This window comes from Schistocerca piceifrons, chromosome X (assembly GCF_021461385.2).
Source record: "Schistocerca piceifrons isolate TAMUIC-IGC-003096 chromosome X, iqSchPice1.1, whole genome shotgun sequence".
Taxonomy (NCBI): Eukaryota; Metazoa; Arthropoda; class Insecta; order Orthoptera; family Acrididae; genus Schistocerca; species Schistocerca piceifrons.
Window position 1 is genome coordinate 753,942,691 of NC_060149.1, and position 25,383 is coordinate 753,968,073.

At 45.9% G+C, this 25,383-nt stretch overlaps 1 protein-coding gene and 1 non-coding gene across 2 annotated transcripts in view; one reads left to right on the top strand and one right to left on the bottom strand.

Moving 5' to 3' along the window:
* Positions 1–333: 333 nt before the first annotated feature.
* Positions 334–25,383, bottom strand: part of LOC124722694 — a 29,601-nt gene continuing 4,551 nt past the window's right edge. Inside the window, exon 2 of the mRNA XM_047247833.1 lies at positions 334–916. Coding sequence (XP_047103789.1) covers positions 334–916 — 583 coding nt within the window. The remainder of the gene's footprint in view (positions 917–25,383) is intronic.
* Trnas-uga lies at positions 1,449–1,523 on the top strand. Its single transcript has one exon. It is a non-coding gene; the product is annotated as a tRNA-Ser (tRNA).

The following is a 25,383-nucleotide window of genomic DNA, read 5'->3' on the forward strand; positions in this document are numbered from 1 at the left end:
AAGTACGTCACGTCCGTCGCGTCTATGCCATCTCGGAGAAGGATGGCCGTTCCTCCTGCGCCATCACCTACGGGTAGGCTGTACGTGGTGTAGCCATATAGGTCTAAACGCAGCTCGGGACGGACCTCCTGGAGAAGGGCAATGTCCAAGTCTGCCGCTCTGATCATGTCGTGTAACATGCGGGTCTTGACAGTGGAGTGGACACCATTTACATTGACTGTTCCCACACGGTATGACTGAGACATATCAAGTGGCGGAGGCAGTGTGCCGGTGCAATCCCACAGTGATCTCACACACCACACACCACACAGCCATCCATCTGCATGCTGTGCATTACTGTGCCGTATGATTTCCTGACTGGCAGAGCCCACCGGGCTCAATGTCAGCCATGGGCTCTGGCGGAGATATCGATGTTTGCTGTGCATCATCTGCCTCCATATCGTCTGTCCAATCACCAAGAGACGATTGTGATGTCATTGGGGGCTGGTCGCTTTCACAGGAGCCCACATTTTGGGAGTCGACGCAATGCATCTCGTTTTCTGGGCCACCAAATTTAGGAGAGCGTTCCATGTCTTCAGGCACCTTCTGGTGAATGATGCCACTGGAGTCCGTTGCAACTGTGGACGAGTCAACGAAGTCGATGTCTTCCGCCGGATTCACATCCCTGTCCTGTTCTTCAGCTGACAATCGCCTCTTCTTGTGTCGCTTGTGTGATTTTTGCTTTCGGGTCCGAGATTCGACATCCACTGGAGGGCGGGGCTCGACACAGTCTCGGTCGCTAGGAACCCCTGTGTCCGATCCCGACAGTGACGGTGGCTGGGTGCCCACGACGCTGCGGTGGGCAGAGGCTGTATGAACCTCTGCACCGTTGGGCTGCGGCGTCGTCGATGGCGCTGACTCTCCAGCGGAGTGTGCTCTGATATGAAACTTCCTGGAAGATTAAAACTATGTGTGGACCGAGACTCGAACTAGGGGCCTTTGCCTTTCGTGGGCAAGTGCTCTACCAACTGAGCTACCCAAGCACGACTCACGCCCCGTCCACGCAGCTTTACTTCTGCTAGTACCTCGTCTCCTACCTTCCAAACTTTACAGAAGCTCTCTTGCGAACCTTGCAGAACTAGCACTCCTGAAAGAAAGGATATTGCGGAGACATGGCTTAGCCACAGCCTGGGGGATGTTTCCAGAACGAGATTTTCACTCTGCAGCAAAGTGTGCGCTGATATGAAACTTCCTGGCGGATTAAAACTCATATCAGCGCACACTACGCTGCAGAGTGAAAATCTCATTCTGGAAACATCCCCCAGGCTGTGGCTAAGCCATGTCTTCGCAATGGCCTTTCTTTCAGGAGTGCTAGTTCTGCAAGGTTCGCAGGAGAGCTTCTGTAAAGTCTGGAAGGTAGGAGACGAGGTACTAGCAGAAGTAAAGCTGCGTGGACGGGGCGTGAGTCGTGCTTGGGTAGCTCAGTTGGTAGAGCACTTGCCCGTGAAAGGCAAAGGTCCCGAGTTCGAGTCTCGGCCCGGCACATAGTTTTAATCTGCCAGGAAGTTTTATACCGATTTTGCTCATAAAACCAAACGGAAATTTACTGGGCCTATTTTCATTGAAAGAGGACTTTACTATTGTCATAATTGTGTGCGTGTATTTTTTTAATATATGCTCGCTTATGCACTGACATTAAACAGAACTGATGTCCATCACAGGATGGCATATCGTTGTGGGAAAGGGGAGGGTCCAGAGTGCGTGTGGCCACCAGAGGCAGCTGTACTCTGGCCAGAGTGTGGTTACAATTTTGACGAACAGGCGAGCTGTAATCTGGGTGCCCGTCATTTACCACGCTTTAGTCAGGGGGCATTATAGACTTTTGTGTCAGCACAGAGCCGCCGTATCGACTACTCAGCCACGTGCTCTGCTAGTGGAGGACTCTACCACTGTGGCAGCCAGCCGGGTGTGGGTAGATGAGCAGGTGGGAGGCCAGTATCCGCAAAGATGGGTGCTGCCCGCAGAAGCGGTAGCAGCTGGCTGTTTGAAAAATCCTGTATCCACGCCATAGGTGGTGGGAGGGAGGGAGAGGGAGGGATAAGGGAGGTAAGAGTAGCACTAATTTCGGCAGTTTGTGGCCGTACATTGAGGAGAATGCGCGTTCAGCTGCCGCCTCTCTATCCTGGTGCAGTTTTTTGGGATAACGATTTTCCCTAGTCCCCTGTACATGCGTTGCATTTTGATCCATTGATTATGAATGCTGTTTTTTTTTTCACGGCAGTTTTGATGTGTAACTATAAAAGTCAAGCATTTTCTATCAGTTGTGGTAGCATGTATTGGTTTTCTTGAATGTCAGTTACCTGAGCAGTAGGATGACTGTTGAGCAATGGCGAGGGAGGTGTCTGTAGCAAACTCTGACGTCTACAGAGATAGACACAGTCCTCAGCTGTATGCTTACAGGTGATACACTAACTAAACTCCTTTCTGTCCAACACCAGCATCTCATCAGTAGGACACACTACTGCCAAAAAACAAAGATAGTACCTTCCACACCAGCCTTTTTCCTGCCTGAGATCCAGGGATATTGTGAAATTTTTACCAACAGGATAACAATTGTGAATTTTTTAGTTGTATTGCGATTTTAGGTGGTCCTTGTGTAGCGCTATGCATATAGTTGTGTGACTAGGACCAATCTTTATGATTAATTACATACACTATGTGATCTAAAGTATCCGGACACCTGGCTGAAAATGACTTAAAAGTTCGTGGCTCCCTCCATTGGTAATGCTGGAATTCAGTACGGTGTTGGCCCACCTTTAGCCTTGATGACAACTTCCTCTCTCACAGGCATAAGTTCAGTCAGGCGCTGGAAGGTTTCTTGGGGAATGGCAGCCTATTCTTCACAGAATGCTGGACTGAGGAGAGGTATCGATGTTGATTGATGAGGACTGGCACGAAGTCGGCGTTCCAAAGCATCCCAAAGGCGTTCTATAGGATTCAGGTGAAGACTCTGTGCAGGCCAGTCCATTACAGGGATGTTATTGTCGCGTAACCATTCCGCCACAGGCCGCGCATTATGAACAGGTGCTCCATCATGTTGAAAGATGCAATCGCCATCCCCGAATTGCTCTACAACAGTGGGAAGCAAGAAGGTGCTTAAAACATCAATGTAGTCCTATGCTGTGATAGTGCCACGCAAAACAACAAGGGGTGCAAGCCCCCTCCACGAAAAACACGACCACACAATAACACCACTGCCTCCGAATTTTCCTGTTGGCACTACACATGCTGGCAAATGACGTTCACCGGGCATTAGCCATACCCACACCCTGCTATCGGATCGTCACATTCTGTACCGTGATACGTCACTCCACACAACATTTTTCCACTGTACAGTCGTCCGATGTTTATGCTCCTTACACCCAGCGAGGCGTCGTTTGGCATTTACTCGGGTGATGCGTGGCGTATGAGCAGCCACTCGACCATGAAATCCAAGTTTTCTCACCCCTCACCTAACTGTCATAGTGCTTGCAGTGGATTCTAATGCAGTTTGGAATTCCTGTGTGGTGGTCTGGGTAGATGTCTGCCAATTACACATTACAACCCTCTTCAACAGTCGGCGGTCTCTGTCAGTCAACAGATGAGGTCGGCCCGTACGCTTTTGTGCTGTACGTGTCCCTTCATGTTTCCACTTCACTATCACATCGGAAACAGTGGGGGTGCAGGGGGTGTGAAAATCTCGGGTGCAGACGTATGACACAAGTGACACCCAATCACCTGACCACGTTTGAAGTCTGTGAGCTCCATGGAGTGCCCCATTCTGCTCTCTAACAATGTCTAATGACTAGTGAGGTCGCTGATATGGAGTACCTGGCAGTAGGTGGCAGCACAATGCACCTAATATGAAAAACATCTGTTATGGGGGGTGTCCAGATACTTCTGATCACATAGGGTAATTAGGACCGATCTTTACTTCAGTTTACCAAAATAAATAAATAAAGTACTCTAACCTAATCTTCCTATCCTATATGTGGACAGTTTCCATGTGATGGGGGTTGCACTTAGCCTTTCTGTCCAGAAGGACAGGGATTCGAGTCCCAGAAAGAGCTACGTCATTTTTTAATTTCCCGACAGTTCCCGGGAGGGGGTAGGGGGATGGGACGTCCGCAAAGCCTTGGGACAAAGAGAATCCCACCAATAACTGAAATTACCGGCGCAATTCGAAATTCCTCCCAGTTGGGTAGGTGTGGGAAGAGGAGGGGCCCATGTGCTGGCTGGAGAAAACACGTGACGTCATCTGGCGGTGAGGGTGGGAGTGGGGTGGGGGGTAATTAATTGATCAATTTAATTTGCATATCAATTTGATATAAAAATTTCACCCTGAGCCCCATTACTATGCTAGTCCCGCATTATGCCACAGTACTAGTAGACGTTGGAGTCAACGTCTTGCTACATCAATAACCTCCCTATCATCCACATACTGCTTCTCGCAGAGTGTATCCTTCATTGGGCCAGACGGACGGAAGTCAGGAGGTGTGAGATCTGGGCTGTAAGATGGATGAGGAAGAACAGTTCAATGAAGTTTTGTGAGCTCCTCTCGGGTGTGGAGACCAACACAGCTGAGTAGCGAGATGTTTGACTGTGCTCCGCCGATCACCTAAATTGATAGTGTTTGCACACTCCAACATTGCAGGAATCACAGCAGTGTGTGACTGGCTGACATGCCGGAGATTGCACGTGTCTGTGCAACCTTGTTGCGGTGATGCCTTGCCCAACGACTCACCATGCTTTTTTTCACTACGAGGTAGCCGCAGACAGTCTGGAATCGCCTATGAATATCTACAATGCTCTGGTCTTCCGTGAAAAGGAACTCAATGAGAGCTCCCTGCTTGTAACTCATCTCCGTTAGAGATGCCATTTTGTAGGCTACGTATAGCGCTGCCAGGTATTGGAATTTTATCAAACTGTAGGGCTGAAGCAGGAATATTTCACAATGTTCCGCAACAAGTACCGCATTTTTCCAACGTAAATTCGTTGAGGAAAAAATGTGTTGCATAATTTATTGTACACACCTCGTATAATTGTATCGAGAATGATTTTGGACAGAAAGTGTAATTTACAGGGAAGATCTCTTAGAGGTTAAGAAAAAAGAATTACGCAGCCTATGAACGGAAATACATGCCTTCCATAGTAAAGGCCCTGACAGCATGCACAAGTGGCCTGCAGTGCCGTCATATCGGAGCCACATAGCCCTCCCTACCGCCAAGGAAACTTCTTCCGTCAAGGGAGGTATTGTGTCCCCACAGGAAATGCAGTTAAGAGTCGCCAATGAGGAGTAGTGGAAGGACGGCGGTTCCTCTGGGGATAAAGAACAAGTAACTAACTAACAGTACGGCTGTCGTCAGGGGGAACAGCAGAGAATGGTAGCTCGTCGCCAACCGGAATGTACTGTATATGTTGCTGCATGGCACGAATAATAGAGTATCTGACATTGAAACAATGCGCGTCCAGAAATTTGTTCATTACATATAATTTTCTCCCCGTCGTTTCAGAAGCTGTTTCCACCAATCTGTCCCCATTGCTTAAAATCAGCATTTGTATTTTTAGTCGAATGCCTAATTCCTTTAGTAACGTGTCTGCTGGCAAGATGGCACGTATGCAGTGATGGTACGACCCTTGTAATCTTGCGAGTGTATATGTCTCAACTGTGTGGTCCTACGTCTCCCCTTTACCATCGATTCCCCACCCATAAATCATTTTATAGCTCTAGGCGTGTCTTGTGCTAATCAGCTGAACTATTTCCATTTTCTCCTGCAGTGTTCATTCCTGAAAGGAATTTATGCGGAAGGTCTTGACTACTTATTGCAAATGCTTTTCCAGAAATAACTATCCATGGACTTTAAGACTTATGTAAGTATTCATTGCATTGACAATAATATTCTAGCAACAATAACTGAGCATTCACTTTCTATGTTCATTGCTCGTATCAAAATATTCGGGAGGAATTTAGTTGAAATCTCCATTCGGCAGTCTAGATTTGAGTTTTCCTCTGGAGTAGTTGTAGGGTAAACCCTTATTTGCAGATAAGAGCGCACTCACATACGTGAATGTAGCAGCGCTGCAGCTAAGTGCGGAGTAAGGAGCGGGCAGTAGGTTCCCACGCAGGCTAGCACAGGGGGTTGGCCACCTGGCGCTTTCAGAGCCGGTGGGATGCAGTTCCGATGCAGAAATCGGTCGTGACGTAAACAAAGACGTGCGAACGAAAAGTACATTTATTCTGGCGCGAATGAAGTATTTGTTATTACTCGCTAACAAAACTTGTCTCATGCCACTCAGACATTAGGAGGAGTCTACGGGTAATAAATACTATTTTTCAGTAATTTTACAGTGTCAGGAAACGTTGATATTAATAAATGAATGAATAACTTTGGCATAGCGATTGCACCCTCAAGTTACAGACTGTGCGTCATAGTTGGCAGTCGTCGCTAGGCTGCCTTTCTATCTAGTCGTGCGGGAGACCATGCTCTAGTACAGTTAATGGTTAGCAAACAAGGAAGGAGTGTGAACAAGTTCACTTTACTTTGATTCTTAAATAAACGCACCTTAATGGCATCCTGTGTAAAAATTATTTGAAAAAATAAACTTCTTCCCGATTATTACGTAAAACATAGACAGTAGTGCTGTACTTGCAGAATCTGATGGTGCTGCAGCGCCTCTGTAAGGGGACGCAAAACTACGAGAGAATTGCCGCATAACAGATAGGAAGAATTCCTACGCGACCGTTCACTAAGTCACTTCAAAGACGGACTGGCTTAATTATCGCAAAACTCTGACGGCAAAGTTATACGGCACGCCCTTTATACCACCATCTACGAACTCATCAGCTGAACTGGTACATTTATGGAGATTTCGTAAGAGTGGGGGATTCTTGCGTAGTCTAAATGAATTCTGAAATAGCTTTTTTCTATGGAACGATATCAGATCGCCTTGCCGCGGAATTTTTAACCGGAAGTGATCGTTAGGAGCAGATATAAGCCTAAATCCCCTAAAAAAAACCAGAAACTATATGACTTTATCCAGAATGAGATTTTCACTCTGCAGCGGAGTGTGCGCTGATATAAAACTTCCTGGCAGATTAAAACTGTGTGCCGGACCGAGAATCGAACTCGGGACCTTTGCCTTTAGCGGACAAGTGCTGTAGTGGTAACTATGGATAGAGACACAGTAATTCTGACTGTAACAACAAACTGTTGTACAATAACATCCACGTACAAACCCTGAAATAATGAATTTAGCTTCAGAGAACCAGATAATTTTCACTTACATCCAGTAAAGATAGTTATGGGAGATTTTAACTGCCACAGTGTATCATGGGGCTACAGAGAAACAAAACTGGGTAGAATGCATGGGTCTACAGCTTATACATGATGCAAAATTGCCATACTCTTTTAGCAGTGGGAGATGGAAGGGTGGATATAACCCTGATAATATGTTTGTCAGTGGAAATATTGCCCATCAAGTGAAGAAAGAGATGGGAGATCCAATCCCTACAACACAACAGCGTGGATATAACCCTGATAGTATCTTGTCAGTGGAAATATTGCCCATCAAGTGAGGAAAGAGATGGGAGATCCAATCCCTAAAACACAACATCGTGCAATTATCTGTAAAGTAGAAGCAGCCATTCAACCTACATATGTTCCTTTCAAGAGAAGATTTAGTTTTAGATAAGCATAATAGCATAAATTTGCTGAGTAACTCCAAAATTCTCGTCCTTCACCCTTCCCCAGGAAATTATGAATCTGTTACAAATTTAGTTAAAACTATCTCCCGTAGGCACATTCCTCGGGGTGCAGAACAACGTACATACCAGGACTGAATAAAGATGTTCAAATTCATGTCCGCCTTTTTGGATGCATTAATGTAAGCGCCTCTCTATCAGCATGGACACCTCTTAACATTTCTGCAGATACTGAAGCCCATTCATGACGTATTCGTTCTTTTGAACACATCTATATTTTCTGGTTCCATTTCATAAACCCTGGGTTTGATATAAGCCCAGAAGAAAAATGCAAGGGCGTTAAATCAGCCGATATCGCTGGCCATCGACTGCAACCACCACTGCCTAACCACCATTCGTGGTACATGTTGTTGAGATATTTCCTAATCGCTCTACAATAGTGGGGTGGTGCACCATCGTGCTGAAAACAGTGCTTCACAGCTAACTGAACTGGGATGTCTTTTAGGAGATGCCAAAGATTGACTACGGTCACAGGTTCGAATCCTGCCTCGGGCATGGATGTGTGTGATGTCCTTAGGTTAGTTAGGTTTAAGTAGTTCTAAGTTCTAGGGGACTTATGACCACAGATGTTAAGTCCCATAGTGCTCAGAGCCATTTGGACCATTTTAGCCAAAGATTGAGCTCATTCTGTAGGAACTACAATTACAGCCAACCGTTTAGTCTGGGAGCCAAATAAACTGGTCCAATGACGTGGTCTCCTAGAATGCCGCACAATAGAGTAACACCCCTGTGCACTTGGATGTAATGTGGTAGTAACCAGTGAGGATCAGCAGGAACCCAGTAATATAGATTGTGTGTATTCACAGTGGCGTCATTGGCGAAATAGCATTCATTACCCCACAAAATCTGCCTGATGAAACCCGGATTAACGGCTACTTTATTTACGAGACGTCTGCTGAACGACACCTGATTTTGTAAATCGTTTCCATATTGCTGTTGGTGTAGGTTCAGCTTAAAGGGATGCCATTTTCGTTCCTCCACAATCCTTTGAAGCGAAGACTTCTATGTCCTCAGACCCTCTGCAGCTCTTCTTTGTCCTGATTACGATGAGAAATAGGTATTACTGGGCGCGATCGAATGATTTTCATAATATTGATAATAACGTTATTATTATTATTATTGTTATTATTATTATTAAAGGTACAAATAATACTGCAACCTTATTGCAATAGCAAGATAACACTTTCGTTTATACTACGTTGTACGTACGCGTCATTTTCATTTAAGCTATGCTTACCGTGCGTGTGCTGTGCTCCAGAATCCTCAATAATGTTCCGAGTAACATCGGGTACGTCGCCGATTGGTCTTTCCATTACACGTGGTACCTAGGAAGTCCCTTCGGTTCTTAAACTCTTCTCTGTACGTCTAAAAACATACGCAGAAGGTAGATGTCGAGTTGGAAAACGTTGTGAATACTTTCCTCTGGCCTCAGTAGCAATGCGGTAAGTCTCCCTATAAACCAGTAACATATCGGCGTAATCTTCGCTTAAAATTCACTTGTTACCCGCTTCAAGTGTAAGACCTGACTGGAACTACAAACAAACGACCATGCGACCTTATCAGAACAGAATCAGGAGGAAAACGCAAGCAAATGGCGACGCAGCTCGTTGAGGTTCGCTTGTACGTGCACGTCCGCTTTGAACAGCAGTGAAGAGGCAACCCTTCTTGCGCTAAAATATGCGGGAAACGTAAAACTACAGAGGACGGCTTGCGTGGGCCCCTGGTACTTTCTTATTGCCGTGAGCGCAAGCCTCAGATGGCTGTATACTGAAAAAAATAAATAAATAAAATAAAATAAAAAATAAAAAACTATATTCGCGAATGAGACTATGTTCGTATTCCATTTTATATCTTAATTCAGAACTTGTGTCGATCTTATGAAAATCTTAAAAAAACCAAATGGATTTTGATACGTGGTGCCAGTCGCTTCTCTGTATTCATTTAAGATCTCTGCGATCGATTCTGTATCGCGTGGCAGCGATTTTCCTCTTTGGTCGCTTTTCGGCTGTTTAAGCACACGACGCTGTGGGGAGAGGCCTGGATTTTGGTCGGTTGGTTGGTGCACAAGTGTGCTGTCTGGTTGTCGGCAGTCGCTCTTTGCGCATGCTCTGCCTCTTTCTGTCACGTGGGCAGTGGGGCTGCGGAAGCAGACGTGCGTGCGGTCGGAAGTATGTACTGTGTCTAGTGAGACGGCGACGGTCTCGTCTGTGCTGCTAAACGATGCGAACGTGTGGAAGCGGCTTTGGAATGTATCAGCCTGCAACCGGATACGCTACAGAATCAAACGGTGAGAATTCTTCAGGTTTCGAAAGTCCTGCTATATATACCTATAATGAATTTCGTGCTGTTTGTAGTTAATGGCTCTCCCAGTGTTTGGACGCCCATGCTATCTCGTGTTGAGTAATGGTGCACAACGTATTGAACAGTGGTTACCTGTGTGAATGATGTTTGCCTGTTGTGGACGCACTCGAGATACTGGCAAGGTGTGTATATCTAAGTGCGTGCCTGTGCACTTCGAAATAACCACCGGTTCGATTTCCTGGCACTTCTTTCTGCCTTTTGCTATTAAGTGTAACCCACCTATAGTGGCCTTTGTTTTATAAAATTAAGAGATTTATGACATTATTTTTCTGCTTGTATGTAATTAGTTCAAAATGGTTCAAATGGCTCTGAACACTGTGGGACTTAACTTCTGAGGTCATCAGTCCCCTAGAACTTAGAACTACTTAAACCTGACGAACCTAAGGACATCACACACATCCATGCCCGAGGCAGGATTCGAACCTGCGACCGTAGCGGTCGCGCGGTTCCAGACTGTAGCGCCTAGAACTGCTCGGCCACTCCGGCCGGCATGTAATTAGTACTTAGGATTATAAGACAGAGCATGTGTTCTGGTTTCTACACTTTTTGCAGTGTTCTCATGGTGAATTTTTATGTATCCTGGCTCCTGTGCAAAGGGAATGTGAAACTTTGTTGTAGACAGTGATTGCCAGAAATTTAATTTGGCTGCAAAGAGTAATTGTATTTCTGTTTTGAATTTTTTCTGATGTTTTAAGGCTTGTGTTACTCTGGATACTGCACAGTTGCTGCGTGATTTTATGTTGTTATTTATTATTTAGCGTATGGCTAATACAGACATATCATGACATTAAATTACATATACATATGTACATATTAACACACAAGAAACTTAAGTTTGTCTTTACAACTGAATATCCAGTCCTTCAATCCAGCGCACTGCATCTGGAGTTGCTAGCAGGAAGTCCTCTTTGGCGCCGTGAGAGGCTCGAATCCTGCATTCACTGACAATGTGGTGAACAGTCTGGTATGGAGCCCCGCAGTCACAGGCTGTGTGACAGCTTCTTCCACTTAAAGAGAGCATCCCTGCATCGGCAATGGCCGGTACGGATTCTGTTGAGAGTAGTCCAGGTCTTGCGTGGTAGGTCGAATCCACTTGGAAGTTCAGCACCTGAGAAGATGTTATGCAGGTGCACATCTGTCACTGCTTCCCACCGACCTTTCCATTCTTCAAGAGGTTTGGAATCCTTAGCAACCATGTCAGCAGCGTCGCACAGGGTTGGATGCCATGATTTCAGTCTCTTACGATTTAAAAGCGGCAGGTCAATATGCACGGGTAGGTTAGAATTCCTGGAGATCTTGTGGAATCCTCTCATAAGCGCAGTACATCTGCGTAGGTCAGAAGGCATTATACCGGTTAACAGTGGAAGCCAATAAACTGGAGTAGATCTGGTTGCGCCAGATATTATGCGCATTGTCGTATTCAGCTGGGTATCAACAAGCCTTGAATGATGACTGCTCGTCCAAACAGGTGCACAATACTCAGCACTTGAGTAAACCAAGCCCAGAGCTGAAGATCGCAGGGTGGTTGCTGAAGATCCTCAGGTAGTTTCGCATAGCTTATGGAAGATGTGGTTTCGTGTCCTCAACTTTTGAGCTAAGTTAAGAAACATTTGATTTATGTTGTTGTTTCAGTGGTATAATCAGCGGTGCGCGTCGTCCGTTGTAGCTGGTTGTTTAACTGGGGGACGACGCCTTGGCTGCTACCAGTTTGAATTGTAACCGATAGCGCGGTCGCTGTGTTTATCTGTAGACTCCAGTTCTTCGGCGAATTTGAGTATTTTACTACCTTGTTCCTGGTAACGCTGAGGCGTCCATCCCACCTTCTTCACCGTTCCTTTTAGCTTTCATTCAGGCTCGAACTGAGTTGTAGTTTCCGCACACCTCTGATGTGCCATTACTTGTAACTGAAATTTTGTAATACTTGTAAGACGCCTGGGTTTTTAATATCTTATTCAGAAAGAGAAACTGAGTTGCTTCTGCTGTTGTATCTTAAGAGATGTCTTGATTCTGTGGGGGTTTTCCTCAGTAAACCATTTATCGTTTGTATGGTTCCTAAGATTTATGGAATATCCTGCCCATCTAACTTCAACTACCATTCCATGCTCAAAGCCTAATAATTCCCGTCGCACAACCATAATCATTTCGGAAACCTTTTCACATCAGTCACCTGAGTACAAACGACAGCTCCACCACTGCACTACCTTTTCATACCTTGCGTACGCGATACTTTCGACATTTGTGTATGTGCATATCGTTATCCCATGACTTTTATCTCTTCAGTGTATGCTATGCTCAGCGTAGCTGCTATGCTCAATGTTGCCCATTTGTGGTGCGACATGACGTAGTGAACAGCCCCAGCCAGTGGCTGAGCTACGACGTGGCTAGAGTTGTAAAACTACTGTAGGTTACCGCAGACTGCCACAAGCAAGCGTAGATTGCGGTAATTTTTCTAATAGCCTTGATCAGTTAAGATCATAACCGCATTACCTGTATGTTAGGTGTGTTGCATACCTATGAGGCTTTACCGCATTTCGATCTCTTCGTTTGCATACGCGATCAGTGTCTTAGTAGATTCTCCTAAAATCCAAAAATGGCGAACCATCTAGAAATTAAGTGTTGCGTATCATATGGAACATTGTTGTATTATGTTATCTTCGTGTCTTTTGCTTATAAATAAATAATATTTATAGCAAAGTTGAAACTGTCAGCCGGCCGCTGGTGGCCAAGCGGTTCTAGGCGCTTCAGTCTGGAGCCGCGCGGCCGCTACGGTCGCAGGTTCGAATCCTGCCTCGGGCATGATTGTGTGTGATGTCCTTAGGTTTTTTCGGTTTAAGTAGTTCTAAGTTCTAGGGGACTAATGACCTCAGATGTTAAGTCCCATAGTGCTCAGAGCCATTTGAACCATTTTTGAAACTGTCAACACATTAATTTAGGTTTTATTCGAAAATTGTTGACCTGTTACGTTACACAGAGGGATGGTGTAGTAAAAATAATACAGATTTATCATACAGCATTAGAAGATGCAATCTCCTCGGAGAAAGGCAAAATTAAAAAACCAGTTGACAACATAAGCAAATCAAACATCGCTTCAGTACTTCTTCGAGCTTATATAAAACATCTTTCTGTTCTTTACCAACAACTTTTGGATTTGTCGGTAATAACAGGAAACCCTGGCCTTTAATCATAATGAAGAACATTCCATTCAGTACAAAATAACAATGATCATGAAATTGATTTTTTTATGCATGTAAATTGTACTTGCATCAAAAGCAAATGGTTTGGTTACATAAAACTGTGGAAGGCATGCATCAGCTAATTTTTATTACTTATAAAATGCAGTTTATATTGTGTAAGGATTTAAAATACACAATGGACCAACACTGAACCATGGGCATTTGTATTTCTTCCGTTACTAGTGCTACCAATACTACCCATAATCATACCATTTACTATGTCATTTATATAGTGTACCAAAACTACAGAAACTTAGTTTTGCTGCAGCGCAAGTCTGGTCAGGACTGATGAGATTGGCTGACGCAGCCCACCGATTACGAGACGGCTGCCTGTCGCCGACTGAAACTGGCACGCATCCCAGTGGATTCGTGGCTAGGAGGGTCTCTGTGGCGGCTAGACGCACTGACAGGCAATCCTGTCGACATGGCAGTGGGACGGAGCAGCCTCTCGGCTGAAACTGATACTGTGACAAATACCGACTCGGTGGCTCACCGATTCGATGACCTGCCTGGCCAGATGGCAAGTATTTATACACGCCAAAGCAGCTTTGTTGTGGTTTTGATGCTATAAGCGTCATGTACATCACTTGGTGAACAGTCCCTGGTTGCAGTAACTAGACGGGTACTGACTGGCAGACAGACGACAACGTAGAGGTGGCGCTGTGGTGTTATGCTGAACCAGCATTTTGCTGTAGGTGCCCTTCTTTACGGTGTATAGCCCCTTGTCTAGGCCAGTTCCATTACAATATACAGAGTGAATATCAACAAAACCGACAAACGCCAGTGACATATACATGACTGCAAATGGAGGGAAAAACGTCCTATGAACACGTGTTCGGAATTGGACTTTATGCGTGCAACAACAACAATTTGTCCCGGAACGCAGTACAGAGCTGTATCATATCCACGTCACAACAGATGTTCAACGTGGCCTCCATGGAATGCAGTGCACACTTTCACACGTCGCATCATGGATTGCCGCACTCTTTCACACGTTCCAGCCTGTCTCCTTATAGCATACAGGTGTCGTGAACAGGCTGTTGAAGTGTCTGCACATTAGGAACTTGTTGAGCATATACAACGCATCTCGGATGTTACCAGAGGTGAAAATTCAGAGGGTTTAAATCCGTTGATCTAGCAGGCGGTACTATAGGGCCTCTGTATCCTATCCGACGTCTGGGGAACATATTGTTGAGATTTCGGCGAAATTTAATGCGCAAGTGAGGTGCTGGCCTGTCATGCGGAAACTACATAACTTGTCGCATTGCCAAAGGCACATTCTCAAGCAGCCCAGGCAGAGTGTTCCGCAGGAATTTCAGGTACTTTCCTCCGTCGAGCTGTTGTGGAATAATAACCAGTTCAAGTACGTGGTCGCCAAGAATTCCTGATCACACATTGATGCTTTATCGATACTGATGAGACATCTCAACCATTCCCCGAGGGTTGTCTGTAGCCCACAGATGAAGAGTATCCATATTGTTTATGTAAATTCTGGTAAAAGTAACTTCGTCGGTAGACGACTGATGACAGGAATCCTATAACTGTAATCGAGTGGTGGAAAAAGCATCGACATCCTTCCAGTAGAGAGAAATTTGATGCTGTTAATCCTTGCACTCGTTGCGTGCGATAGGGATAGTAGCAGTTTCCATGCAAGATACACATAATCGTAGTTTGACTTTCGGGTATCTGCTGTACTACACTGTAGTCCAAGGTTCATAGAGCTATTTTACTTGGCAGCGACACATCATGCGAAGGCTACTTTTGTCCTTACGTTTTTCGCACCAGTATATTTGTGAATGTCTATTAGTCTCATACTGCAACGAACTGTTAAAAAGCTTCAATAGTACTGCGAGGCACTGGTTAATATTCTCGCTTGTTTATACTGATACCTGCAAAATAGAGATTTGCGAACCCCATACATGATTATAATTAGTTTCTTCTTTACGATGACATATTTTCCTAAATTTCTTGTTACAACAGAATATTATCCAGAAAGACATCGCTCAATGAAAACATGCAAAACGTGTTAAAATACAGATGTCTCTGTTCACAAATTGGTAATTATTCTTATGCTAAAAGTAGCCGAACCTATACGTTTTACGTGATCGACTAAACGGTTTTTCCATTTGAAGTTTTCAATAGTATACATCCCAAGAACTTAACTTTTTTGTTATTTTTGCTGGTACACTAGAATAATGGAAGGTGGGGTATTTTTACCAGTACAGAATGGATGAGATGTATTTTTTTTTAAGATTAAATGTAGTTCATCTGTGACCAACCAGTACAGAACGTCAACAAAAGCATCGGTTATTATTTTCCCCATGGGTGCTTCTTCGACCGCCCAGCAGCAATGATTGTATTGCCAAACAAAAAGAGCTAATTCTGCCTCCTGATTGGAATGAACTAGCAGATTTTTAGCATAGAGACAGAACAGTAATGAGCTCATGCTCGACCTTGCTGTACGCCATTGTTACTTTCATCCGAGAATAACACGTGGCGGTTCTGTTTATATTACACGAACTTCCTGCATTTTGTTAATTAAATATGAACTAAACTCGACATGTCCTCAATCATAGATCACATAAACAGTTAAGTCCTCCAATAGAATAGTATGATTGACACAGTAAAGTATCTTCGATACGTCGTTGAAGATATCAACTGGCGATACATGGTTATTTAAAATTTTTGTGTGCTTAGTGAAAGTAAATATATTTGCTTCAGTAGAGCATCCCTACTGAAATCGAAACTGTGACTGACTGACCATATAACTGCTACGAAGGTGGGGGACATCTACATCTAAATCTACGTACATACTCCGCAAGTCTCCATATGGTGCGTAGCAGAGGGTACTCTGTACCACTACTAGTCGTTTCCTTTCCTGTTCAAATAGCAAATAGGAAATAGAGCGACAGGAAAAGGCCTGTATGCCTCTGTTCGAGCTCTAATATCTCTAACCTTATCTTCATGGTCCCTATGCGGAATGTACGTTGCTGGCAGCAGAATCATTCCAGGCAGCCCAAAAGCGGTTTCTATACATTTTCTGAATAATGCTCGTCGAAAATAACGTTGCGTTCCCTCCAGTGATTCTCATTTGAGTTCCCCAAGAATCTCCGTAATCCTTGCGTGTTGTTCGAACCTACCGATAACAAATCTAGCAGCCCGTCTCGGAATTCTTTCGATATCTCCCTTTAATCCGATATGGTGCGTATCCTAAGCACTCTAACAGTACTCAACAATGGGTCGCGCTAGTGTCCTATATGCTGCCTCCTATACAGATGAACCGTACTTTCCCTAAAATTTTTCCAGTAAACCAAATTCGACCATTTACCTTCCCTGCTACAATCCTTACATGCTCATTCCATTTCATATTGCTTTGCAACGTTACGCCTAGATCTTTAATCGACGTGACTGTGTCAAGCAACACACTACTAATGATGTACTCGAATATTATCGCTTTGCTTCTCCTACTCATCTGCATTAACTTACATCATTCTATATTTAGAGCTAGCTGCCATTCATCACACCAACTACAAAGTTTGTCTAAATCATCGTGTATGTTCCTACAGTCACTCAACGACGACACCTTCCCATACACCACAGTGCCATCAACAAACAGCCGCCGATTGCTGCTTACCCTGTCCGCCATATCATCTACGTATATGGAAAATAACAGCCGACGTATTACACTTCTCTGGGGCAGTCCTGACGATAACCCTAGCAGAGATGAATACTCGCCGTCGACGATAACACTCTGGGTTCTGTTACGTGAGAAGTGTTCGTGGCGTGCCGCAAAAGCCGTCAAGAGTATGCACACACAATAGCGCCTTTCTTAGCAATCATATACAACCGCTCACCTGACGAAAGGTCTGTTCCTGAAGACTGGAAAGTAGCACAGGTCACACCAATATTCAAGAAAGGAAACAGGAGTAACCCATTGAATTACGGACCCATATCACTGACCTCAATTTGCAGTAGGATTTTGGAGCACATACTGTACTCGAACATTATGAATCACCTTGAAGAAAATGACTTATTGATACATAACCAACATGGATTCAGAAAATATCGTTCTTGTGCAACGCAGCTAGCTCTTTATTTCCATGAAGTAATGAGTGCTGTCGACAAGGGACCTCAGATCGATTCCATATTCCTAGAATTACAGAAGGCTTTTCATGCCGTTCCTCACAAGCGACTATTAATCAAATTGCGTGCATATGGAGTATCGTCTCACTTGTGTGACTGGATTTGTGATTTCCTCTCAGAGAGGTCACAGTTCGTAGTGATAGACGGTAAATCATCTAATAGAACAGATGTAATCTCTGGCGTTCCGCAAGGTAGTGTCATAGGTCCTCTGCTGTTCCTGATTTATATAAATGATCTAGGTGATAATCTGAGCAGCCCTCTTAGATTGTTTGCAGATGACGCTGTAATTTACTGTCTAGTAAAATCATCAGACGATCAATTCGAATTACAAAATGATCTAGAGAGAATTTCTGTATGGTACGAAAAGAGGCAGTTCCTACTAAACAAAGAAAAGTGCGAGGTCATCCACATGGCTACTAAAATAAATCCAATAAATTTCGGGTATACGATAAATAGCACAAATCTAAGGGCTGTCAATTCGACTAAATACCTAGGAATTACAATTACGAGCAACTTAAATTGGAAAGACCGCATAGATAATATTGTGGGGAAGGCGAAACCAAGACTGCGCTTTGCTGCCAGAACACTTAGAAGATGCGACAAACCCACTAAAGAAGCAGCCTACATTACACTTGTCTGTCCTCTGCCGGAATATTGCTGCACGGTGTGGGATCCTTACCAGCTAGGATTGACAGAGAACATCGAAAAAGTGCTAAGAAGAGCAGCTCGTTTCGTGTTATCGCGCAATAGGGGTGAGAGTGTCATTGTTATGATACGCGAGTTGGGTTGGCAGTCAGTGAAACAAAGGCGGTTTTCTTTGCGGCGAGATCTATTTACGAAATTTCAATCACCAACTTTCTCTTCCAAATGCGAAAATATTTTGTTAGCACCCACCTACGTAGGGAGAAATGATCCTCATAATAAAATAAGAGAAATAAGAGCTGTAACGGAAAGATTTACGTGTTCGTTTCTCCCACGCGTCATTCGAGAGCGGAATGGTAGAGGACTAGTACGAAAATGGTTCGATGAACCCTCTGCCAGGCGCATAAGTGTGAATTGCAGAGTAACCATGTAGATGAAAACGTAGATGTAGATGCCGCACGGCAACACACCGCCGTCGACATGGTTGCAAGCTCAGCCCTTGCGACTACACAACGTTCCGACTCTGTCATTTGCATCGCTACCTGCAGAGGGCATTCGCGTACACCGGACGATTGTACAGAGGAGTTGTAACTCGGCAAGAGAGGTCGCACGTACCGTGAACCCTTCGCTACATCCGCGAATGTCGCGGGCAGCCAATCAGGAAGAAGTGCACCCCCGCTGTGCAGGTATTTAGGACCGCTTCCGCGACGGTCACTGCAGCTTCCTATCGTCCTATCTGTCTCACATCAGTGTTCAGCAAGCTCATGGAATCCATCCTTACCCGGCGCATCCATCACCACCTCCACCAAAACCACCTCCTCCCCGACACCCAATGTGGCTTTCGACCTTCCTTCTCTGCCGATGACCAACTCCTCTGCCTCACTCATCTCCTCTCCCTTCAGCTTAACTCCCGTCGCTCCGCCATTTTTGTCTCCCTCGACCTCGAAAAGGCCTACGACCGTGTCTGGCATCCCTGTCTCCTGTTTAAACTCCAAACTTACGCCCTTCCTATCAACTACATGCTTCCTCTCCCACCGCCCCTCCTATGTTACCATCCATAATGCCAATTCCCACACCTTCTACCCCTCTGCAGGTGTGCCCCAGGGCTCTGTCCTCTCCCCTCTCCTCTACCTCCTGTACAGGGCAGATATGCCCCAACCCCCCCCCCCCCCCTCCAGTACACCTCTTGCAATATGCTGATGACACCGCATTCCTCGTCCTCGCTCCTACCCTCCAACGGTCCCAACACCTTATCCAGAATCACCTTGACCTTTTTGCCACATGGTGTAACCAGTGGCTCCTGAAAATCAATCCTTCCAAGACCCAGGCAATTACAGTAGGTCGTACCACTCGCTCCTTCCGGCTCCTGGATTTCTCCCTTACTGTCTGCGCCCATCCTGTCCGCCTCTCCCCCACCCTCACCTACCTTGGCCTCACCATTGACCGTCATCTCACCTGGATCCCTCATCTCTGCTCCATCCAATCCAAAGCCCACAACTGCCTCTGACTCCTCAAACTCCTCTCTGGCCGGACATGGGGATTGCACCCCTCTACCATCCTCCACACCTACAAATCCTTAATCTGTCCCATCCTCTGTTATACCAGTCCCACCTGGATAACTGTTCCCCCCCCCCCAAATTCTATAAGATCCTTCCAGATCCTTGAGCATCATGCACTCCGCCTCACCTTCTGTATACACCTCCCGTACCCCACGTGGTTCCTCTATGACCTCATTCCTTTCCCCCATCTGCTCCTATTCCTCGAACATATCTGCATACTCAGCACCTCCCGCCGCCTTGATCCCCCTCACCCCCTGGTTGCTCCTCTCCTCTCCCATCCCCACCCCCTGCCATGTCTTCACTGTTGTGCCCCCCTGCCCACCATCTCTACACCCTTCATCTCCTTTCCCAAGGTGGCTTCCATCAACTCCCCCTCCCAGATGAAGCCCTCTATCCCTCCTATCAACTCTGATCCTCACCCCCCCCCCCTCCTTTCCTCCATCCTTTTACTGGGCTCCCTCTCCCCCCCTTTCCATCCTCTTTTTTCGCCACCTACCCTCTGCTCCCCTTCTCTCCCCCGAGTCCTTTTGCATTTCCCTCCTCTTCCTTTTCCCATTTCCTCTCACGTCTGCCAAGGCCCTCCCCCCTTATGAGTCCTCACCTCCTTTGGTCTCCCCACTTTCGTTTTTCCTCTCCTCCCTCCTTGTTTTCCCCCCCATCTGTCCAGGTCTCCCCCCCCCCCAATCTGCCCTCGGCTATGGTGAGTTATCTTTGTGCCGACATTTTAGAGCAGTGTTTACAGTGAGTGTTCAGTGTTTTGTGCCTTCCCCGAACTGTTGCGAATGGACATCACACTGATGCTGGGTGTGATTTTTATATCTCTTGCGAACAGAAACCAGACTGTCGCCATGTTTTTTAATTGTCTGTCTACTATGTTACCTGTCTGCTTCCTGTGTATTTTATTAGCTTTGCCAACCCTTTGTTTTATGTTTTAACTTTCCACAATTTTCCGCCGTTTTACAATTTCCGTCACCGTTTTATCGCCTGCTTTTATTGTTTCTTATCTTCTCCTTACATTTTATAAAGTCTGTAGGCTGCAGAGCAGCGTAATAAGCTGCTGCCAGCCCTCCCCCTGCGGGGGGAATCGAAATGCAATAAAGGAAGGAAGAAAGGAAAAAAAAACGGTCACTGCAGTTACGACGCAGCCAGCCAAGAGAGGATCTCCCGCCGCCGTCGCCACCAAGGGACCCCCACGCCCGGGTTCCCGGGTTCGATTCCCGGCGGGGTCAGGGATTTTCTCTACCTCGTGATGACTGGGTGTTGTGTGATGTCCTTAGGTTAGGTTTAAGTGGTCCTAAGTTCTAGGGGACTGATGACCATAGATGTTAAGTCCCATAGTGCTCAGAGCCATTTGAACCAAGGGACCTTGGAACCGGCTCGTGTGCCTGTTGGTATTGTGTGAGACCCCTTGGCAAGACTATAGAAACTGAACTCCTCCAGACCGTAACTTGAGTGTTAATCTCCTCCAATGTGCTCCGCTCAAGGAGAGCGAGGACTTAAACATTTGATAATCAACTCGTAGACTCCTTTGGTTCCCCCCCCCCCTTTCGTTTTTCCTCTCCTCCCTCCTTGTTTCCCCCCCCCCCCATCTGTCCAGGTCTCCCCCCCCCCCCATCTGCCCTCGGCTATGGTGTGTTATCTTTGTGCCGACATTTTAGTGCAGTGTTTACAGTGAGTGTTCAGTGTTGTGTGTCTTCCCCGAAGTGTTGCGAACGGACGACTGTGGAAGCCTTCCTTTTTGTTTTTCCAAGTACTTGCGTTTAGTTGTGAACTGATTTCCCTGTTAGGAAAGAGTTACAAAGATGGTTACTTGTTTCTTTTGAGAGTCAACTAAAAGAATTTGTGTTGAATGCATTGTGTTCTTAAATATAGAGGACGAACTAAATGCTCGTGTTTTTCATGTAGAAATGTTCGAAGTTCAGGATACTACACTTCGAGCAACTCGCACACCTGGTAACCTATTCCGTATGCTTGTCCTTCCTTAAGAGTCGACAGTGCATCGTGTCAAATGCTGTACGGAAATCTACGAATATGGAATCCACCTGTGGCCCTTCATCTACGGTTCGCAGGACCTCATGTGAGAAAAGGGCAATGCTTTCAAAATGGGCACAGAAACTTTTCCCTCTCAAGAAAGTTCATTATATTCGAATTGAGAATATGTTTCAGGAATTTGCAGTAAATCGATGTTAAAGATATTGGTGTGTAATTTTGCGGGTCCGTTCTTTTACCTTCCTTATATATAGGAGTGACCTGAAGTTTTTTCTTTTTCCAGTCGCTTGAGGCTTTGCGCAAGACGAGAGATTTGCAATGAACGCAAGCTACGTAAGCGGCCAATGCCATAGAGCACTCTTCGTGAAACCGAATTGGGTTTCTATTAGGACCTGGCGACTCAACATTCTTCCAATTCTTTCAATTTGTTTCTCTGCACCAGGGATGCTTATTATTATGTTCTCCCTACGGGAGTCTGTGCGATGGTCAAACGACGGGTTTGTATGATTCTTCTACTTGAACGACTTCTTAAATGCGAAATTTAAACTTCGGCTTTACTTTAGCTGTCTTTTAACGCCACACAAGACTAGTCAGTGAGTAACTGAATGGAAGCTTTACAGCCACTTAGCGAATTTACGTAGCACCAGAATCTTCGAGGATTCTCAGCAAGATCTATTGCTATGGAATGACGGTGGTAGTGGTAGTACTAATAGTAGTAACAGTAAGCTTCGAGCGTCGATATTTTTATACGCACGAATTTCCGTTAACTCTTGCCTGTCCTCAATTGCGCGTTCTATTTTGAAGCGAAAATGCAACACCCTTTGCTTCCTCAGTATTTTTCTAATTTCGATGTTTAATCGCGGAGGGTCTTGTCCGTCCTTAATCCAATGACGCGACACATACTACTCACGAGTGCAATTTATAATGTTTTAATTTTGCCCATAATTCCTCTACGTCCATCGTACTGGACTAAATGGTCTCTGTTCATTATTTAAGTGGGATTCTAACTGATGTGAAGGTCGAAGGCAACGTGTCATGACCTCACACAAATGCAGGATGCTTTTCGATCGGTACCCCTGAGATTTGCAGTGGAATGATAGAGGCTAGCACGAGTGAGGTGGTTGTAGGAACCTGGAGTATTCTATAATAATTAGTACTGGAATACTTTCGTAAATAACTTTTTCTTCACTTTGTCCTGCTACTGCACTCCAGGAACATAACTAATAACTATCTTCCTTGAATAAAAATGACTCATTAATAAACATTAACTGGATTATACAACAAGCAAGATAACAATTTGGGTATTACGTGCGTAATACATGCACGAACTAGAGGCTGCGAACCTAGCGAGCTAATCTGACTTTGCTCACGGGCTGTCGCTGACTCAGCTGGTGCGATCTGGAAGTCTCTGCGTCCATGCCATACGGCGGCGCTGCAAGCGCCAGCGAGTACAGAGAGGTTTCAAGCGCTGGACCGCTATCCATTATAGCGTGGTGTCTAACGTTGACACCACATTCCTCCCCCGCAAATTTACGAACAGACGTGGAATAGGGCTTACTCCTGCCGGGGGGAGGACCCCATGCTGACGTGGATGAGGGGGTGGGACTACGAAATTAAGGCGAGGCTCGCCCACCCGCACCCCGCCATTCGAACCGAGGGGAGCACGGAAACGCCAGAAAACCGCCTCCAGGATGCACGTCAACATGTTTTTTTTTTTTTTTTTTGTTATGGTTTTAGGGCGCAAAACTGCTACGGTCATTAGCGCCCGGTCTGTGACTTATGAAAAGGTAAAAAAAAAAGAAAAACTGGAAACCAGCAGCAATAGGAGCGAAACTCAAAAAAGTGGGGAAACTAAAAACAGAAGGAAAGCTTGAAAAACCACTCAAGTAAAAGGTGTCTCACCGTCCACAGTTGAGAGAAGTGGGGACAAAGCGGGGGAGGATCGGCACTTAAAAGATGTCTATGGCTATAAAGACAGTACGCTATCAAGAGTCTAGTTAAAAATACCTCCTTCCGACGACGAGTTCGGGAGGAAGAGGTCCAAGCACAGGGAAGAGCTTTCACGTCCCGCAATTTATTATTGGGAAGTGTCGACCAATGTGCGTGCCATAGAAGAGCAACACGACGACATAAAACACTCCGTAGATCGGCGAAGGGAACCATGCGAACAGCAGGCTGAAGAAGAGAGACTGCAGCCCTGGCCGCTATATCGGCCGCCTCGTTTCCACAGATTACCATCATGGGGTGTGTGCATGGCTACTATGATAGGAGGGTCCGCCGAGTCGACATCCATCGGGCCGGGGCACCCGACGGGCAATTATTGATCACAATCCATGGGGCCAGGTCGTACAGAGGGGGTGGAGGCCAGCATGGCGTCACTATCTGGATGCACACCAACTGTCACCGGCGATGGGCCCAGGGAATCACACGGCCGCCGTAGCGATGACTCAACTACGGGCGACTCAGGCGCGGCACTGCGGAACGGCGCAGGCGCGTCGACTCGCGCCACGGGGTCTCAAATCATACGACGAGCGGCAGAGACTCCTCGGCGGACAAGGCGCATCTGGTTCTGATGCTGGCGCACCTCTCCAGATGGGGCAGAAACGACGTACAAGACTTTGACAAGGCGGCGAAGAACCCGAACTTGTAACCAGCGGCGAGTGCCGCGATAGTTGTTGAAAGCATGGGAATCGGTCGTGGCGCAGACACACGGTTCTGTGGATGCAGCAAATGCACCAATGTCCGATGCGGACGACCGTGTAACAATTCAGCCGGTGACGATCCGGAGCGTGGTTGTATCCGGTAAGAGGCCAAAAACAGTAGTAGTGTGGCTTCCTGAGAGTGCGACTCGCGCAACTTAGACATTTGCGCCTTAAATGTGCGAACAAAATGTTCAGCAGCACCGTTCTATTGAGAGGTGAGAACGGAGCAGAAATGATATGCTGAACACCTTGCGAGTCACAAAAATTCTCGAACTCTGAAGAGACAAACTGAGGTCCATTGTCGGTAACGTGAACTTCAATGCAAAAAATTGAAATCAAGACACGAATCTTATCTGATGAAGTCGTTGATGGCACCTGCACAACGAATGGAAAATTGATATAAGAATCGATGACAATCAACCATCGTGCGTTCCAAAATGGACCTGAAAAACCCAAATGCAAGCGTTGCCAAGGGGCAGTGGCAGGGGGCCAAGAGAAAAATGTCTGTGGCGGTGCAGATTGATCGGCAACACACGCCGTGCAAGAAGAACAAAGCTTGTTAACATCAGAATCGATACCCAACCAGGTACAATGACGGCGAGCTAAATGTTTCGTCCGTAAAAGACCCCAATGACCTCGATGTAGAAAGCGCAACACAGCGGATTGCAAAGTACGTGGAACGAAAACACGGGACTGATCATTCTCCGTGCGGAGCAAAAGAACACGTCGCACAAATAACCGCTGTCGGTGTGCAAAGAAACGGCGAGCAACAGGATCTGAAATCCGTGAACTCGAAGAAGGCCATTGCGTAGCGATGTATTGCAAAACAGGTCTAAGAGAAGAATCGGCAGCAATAGCGGCCGCTACGCGACGATAGTCGAGCGGAAAACCTTCGACCACAGTTTCCTTTTGTAAAGCAATAGCCGGCCGGGGTGGACGAGCGGTTCTGGGCGCTACAGTTTGGAACCGCGCGA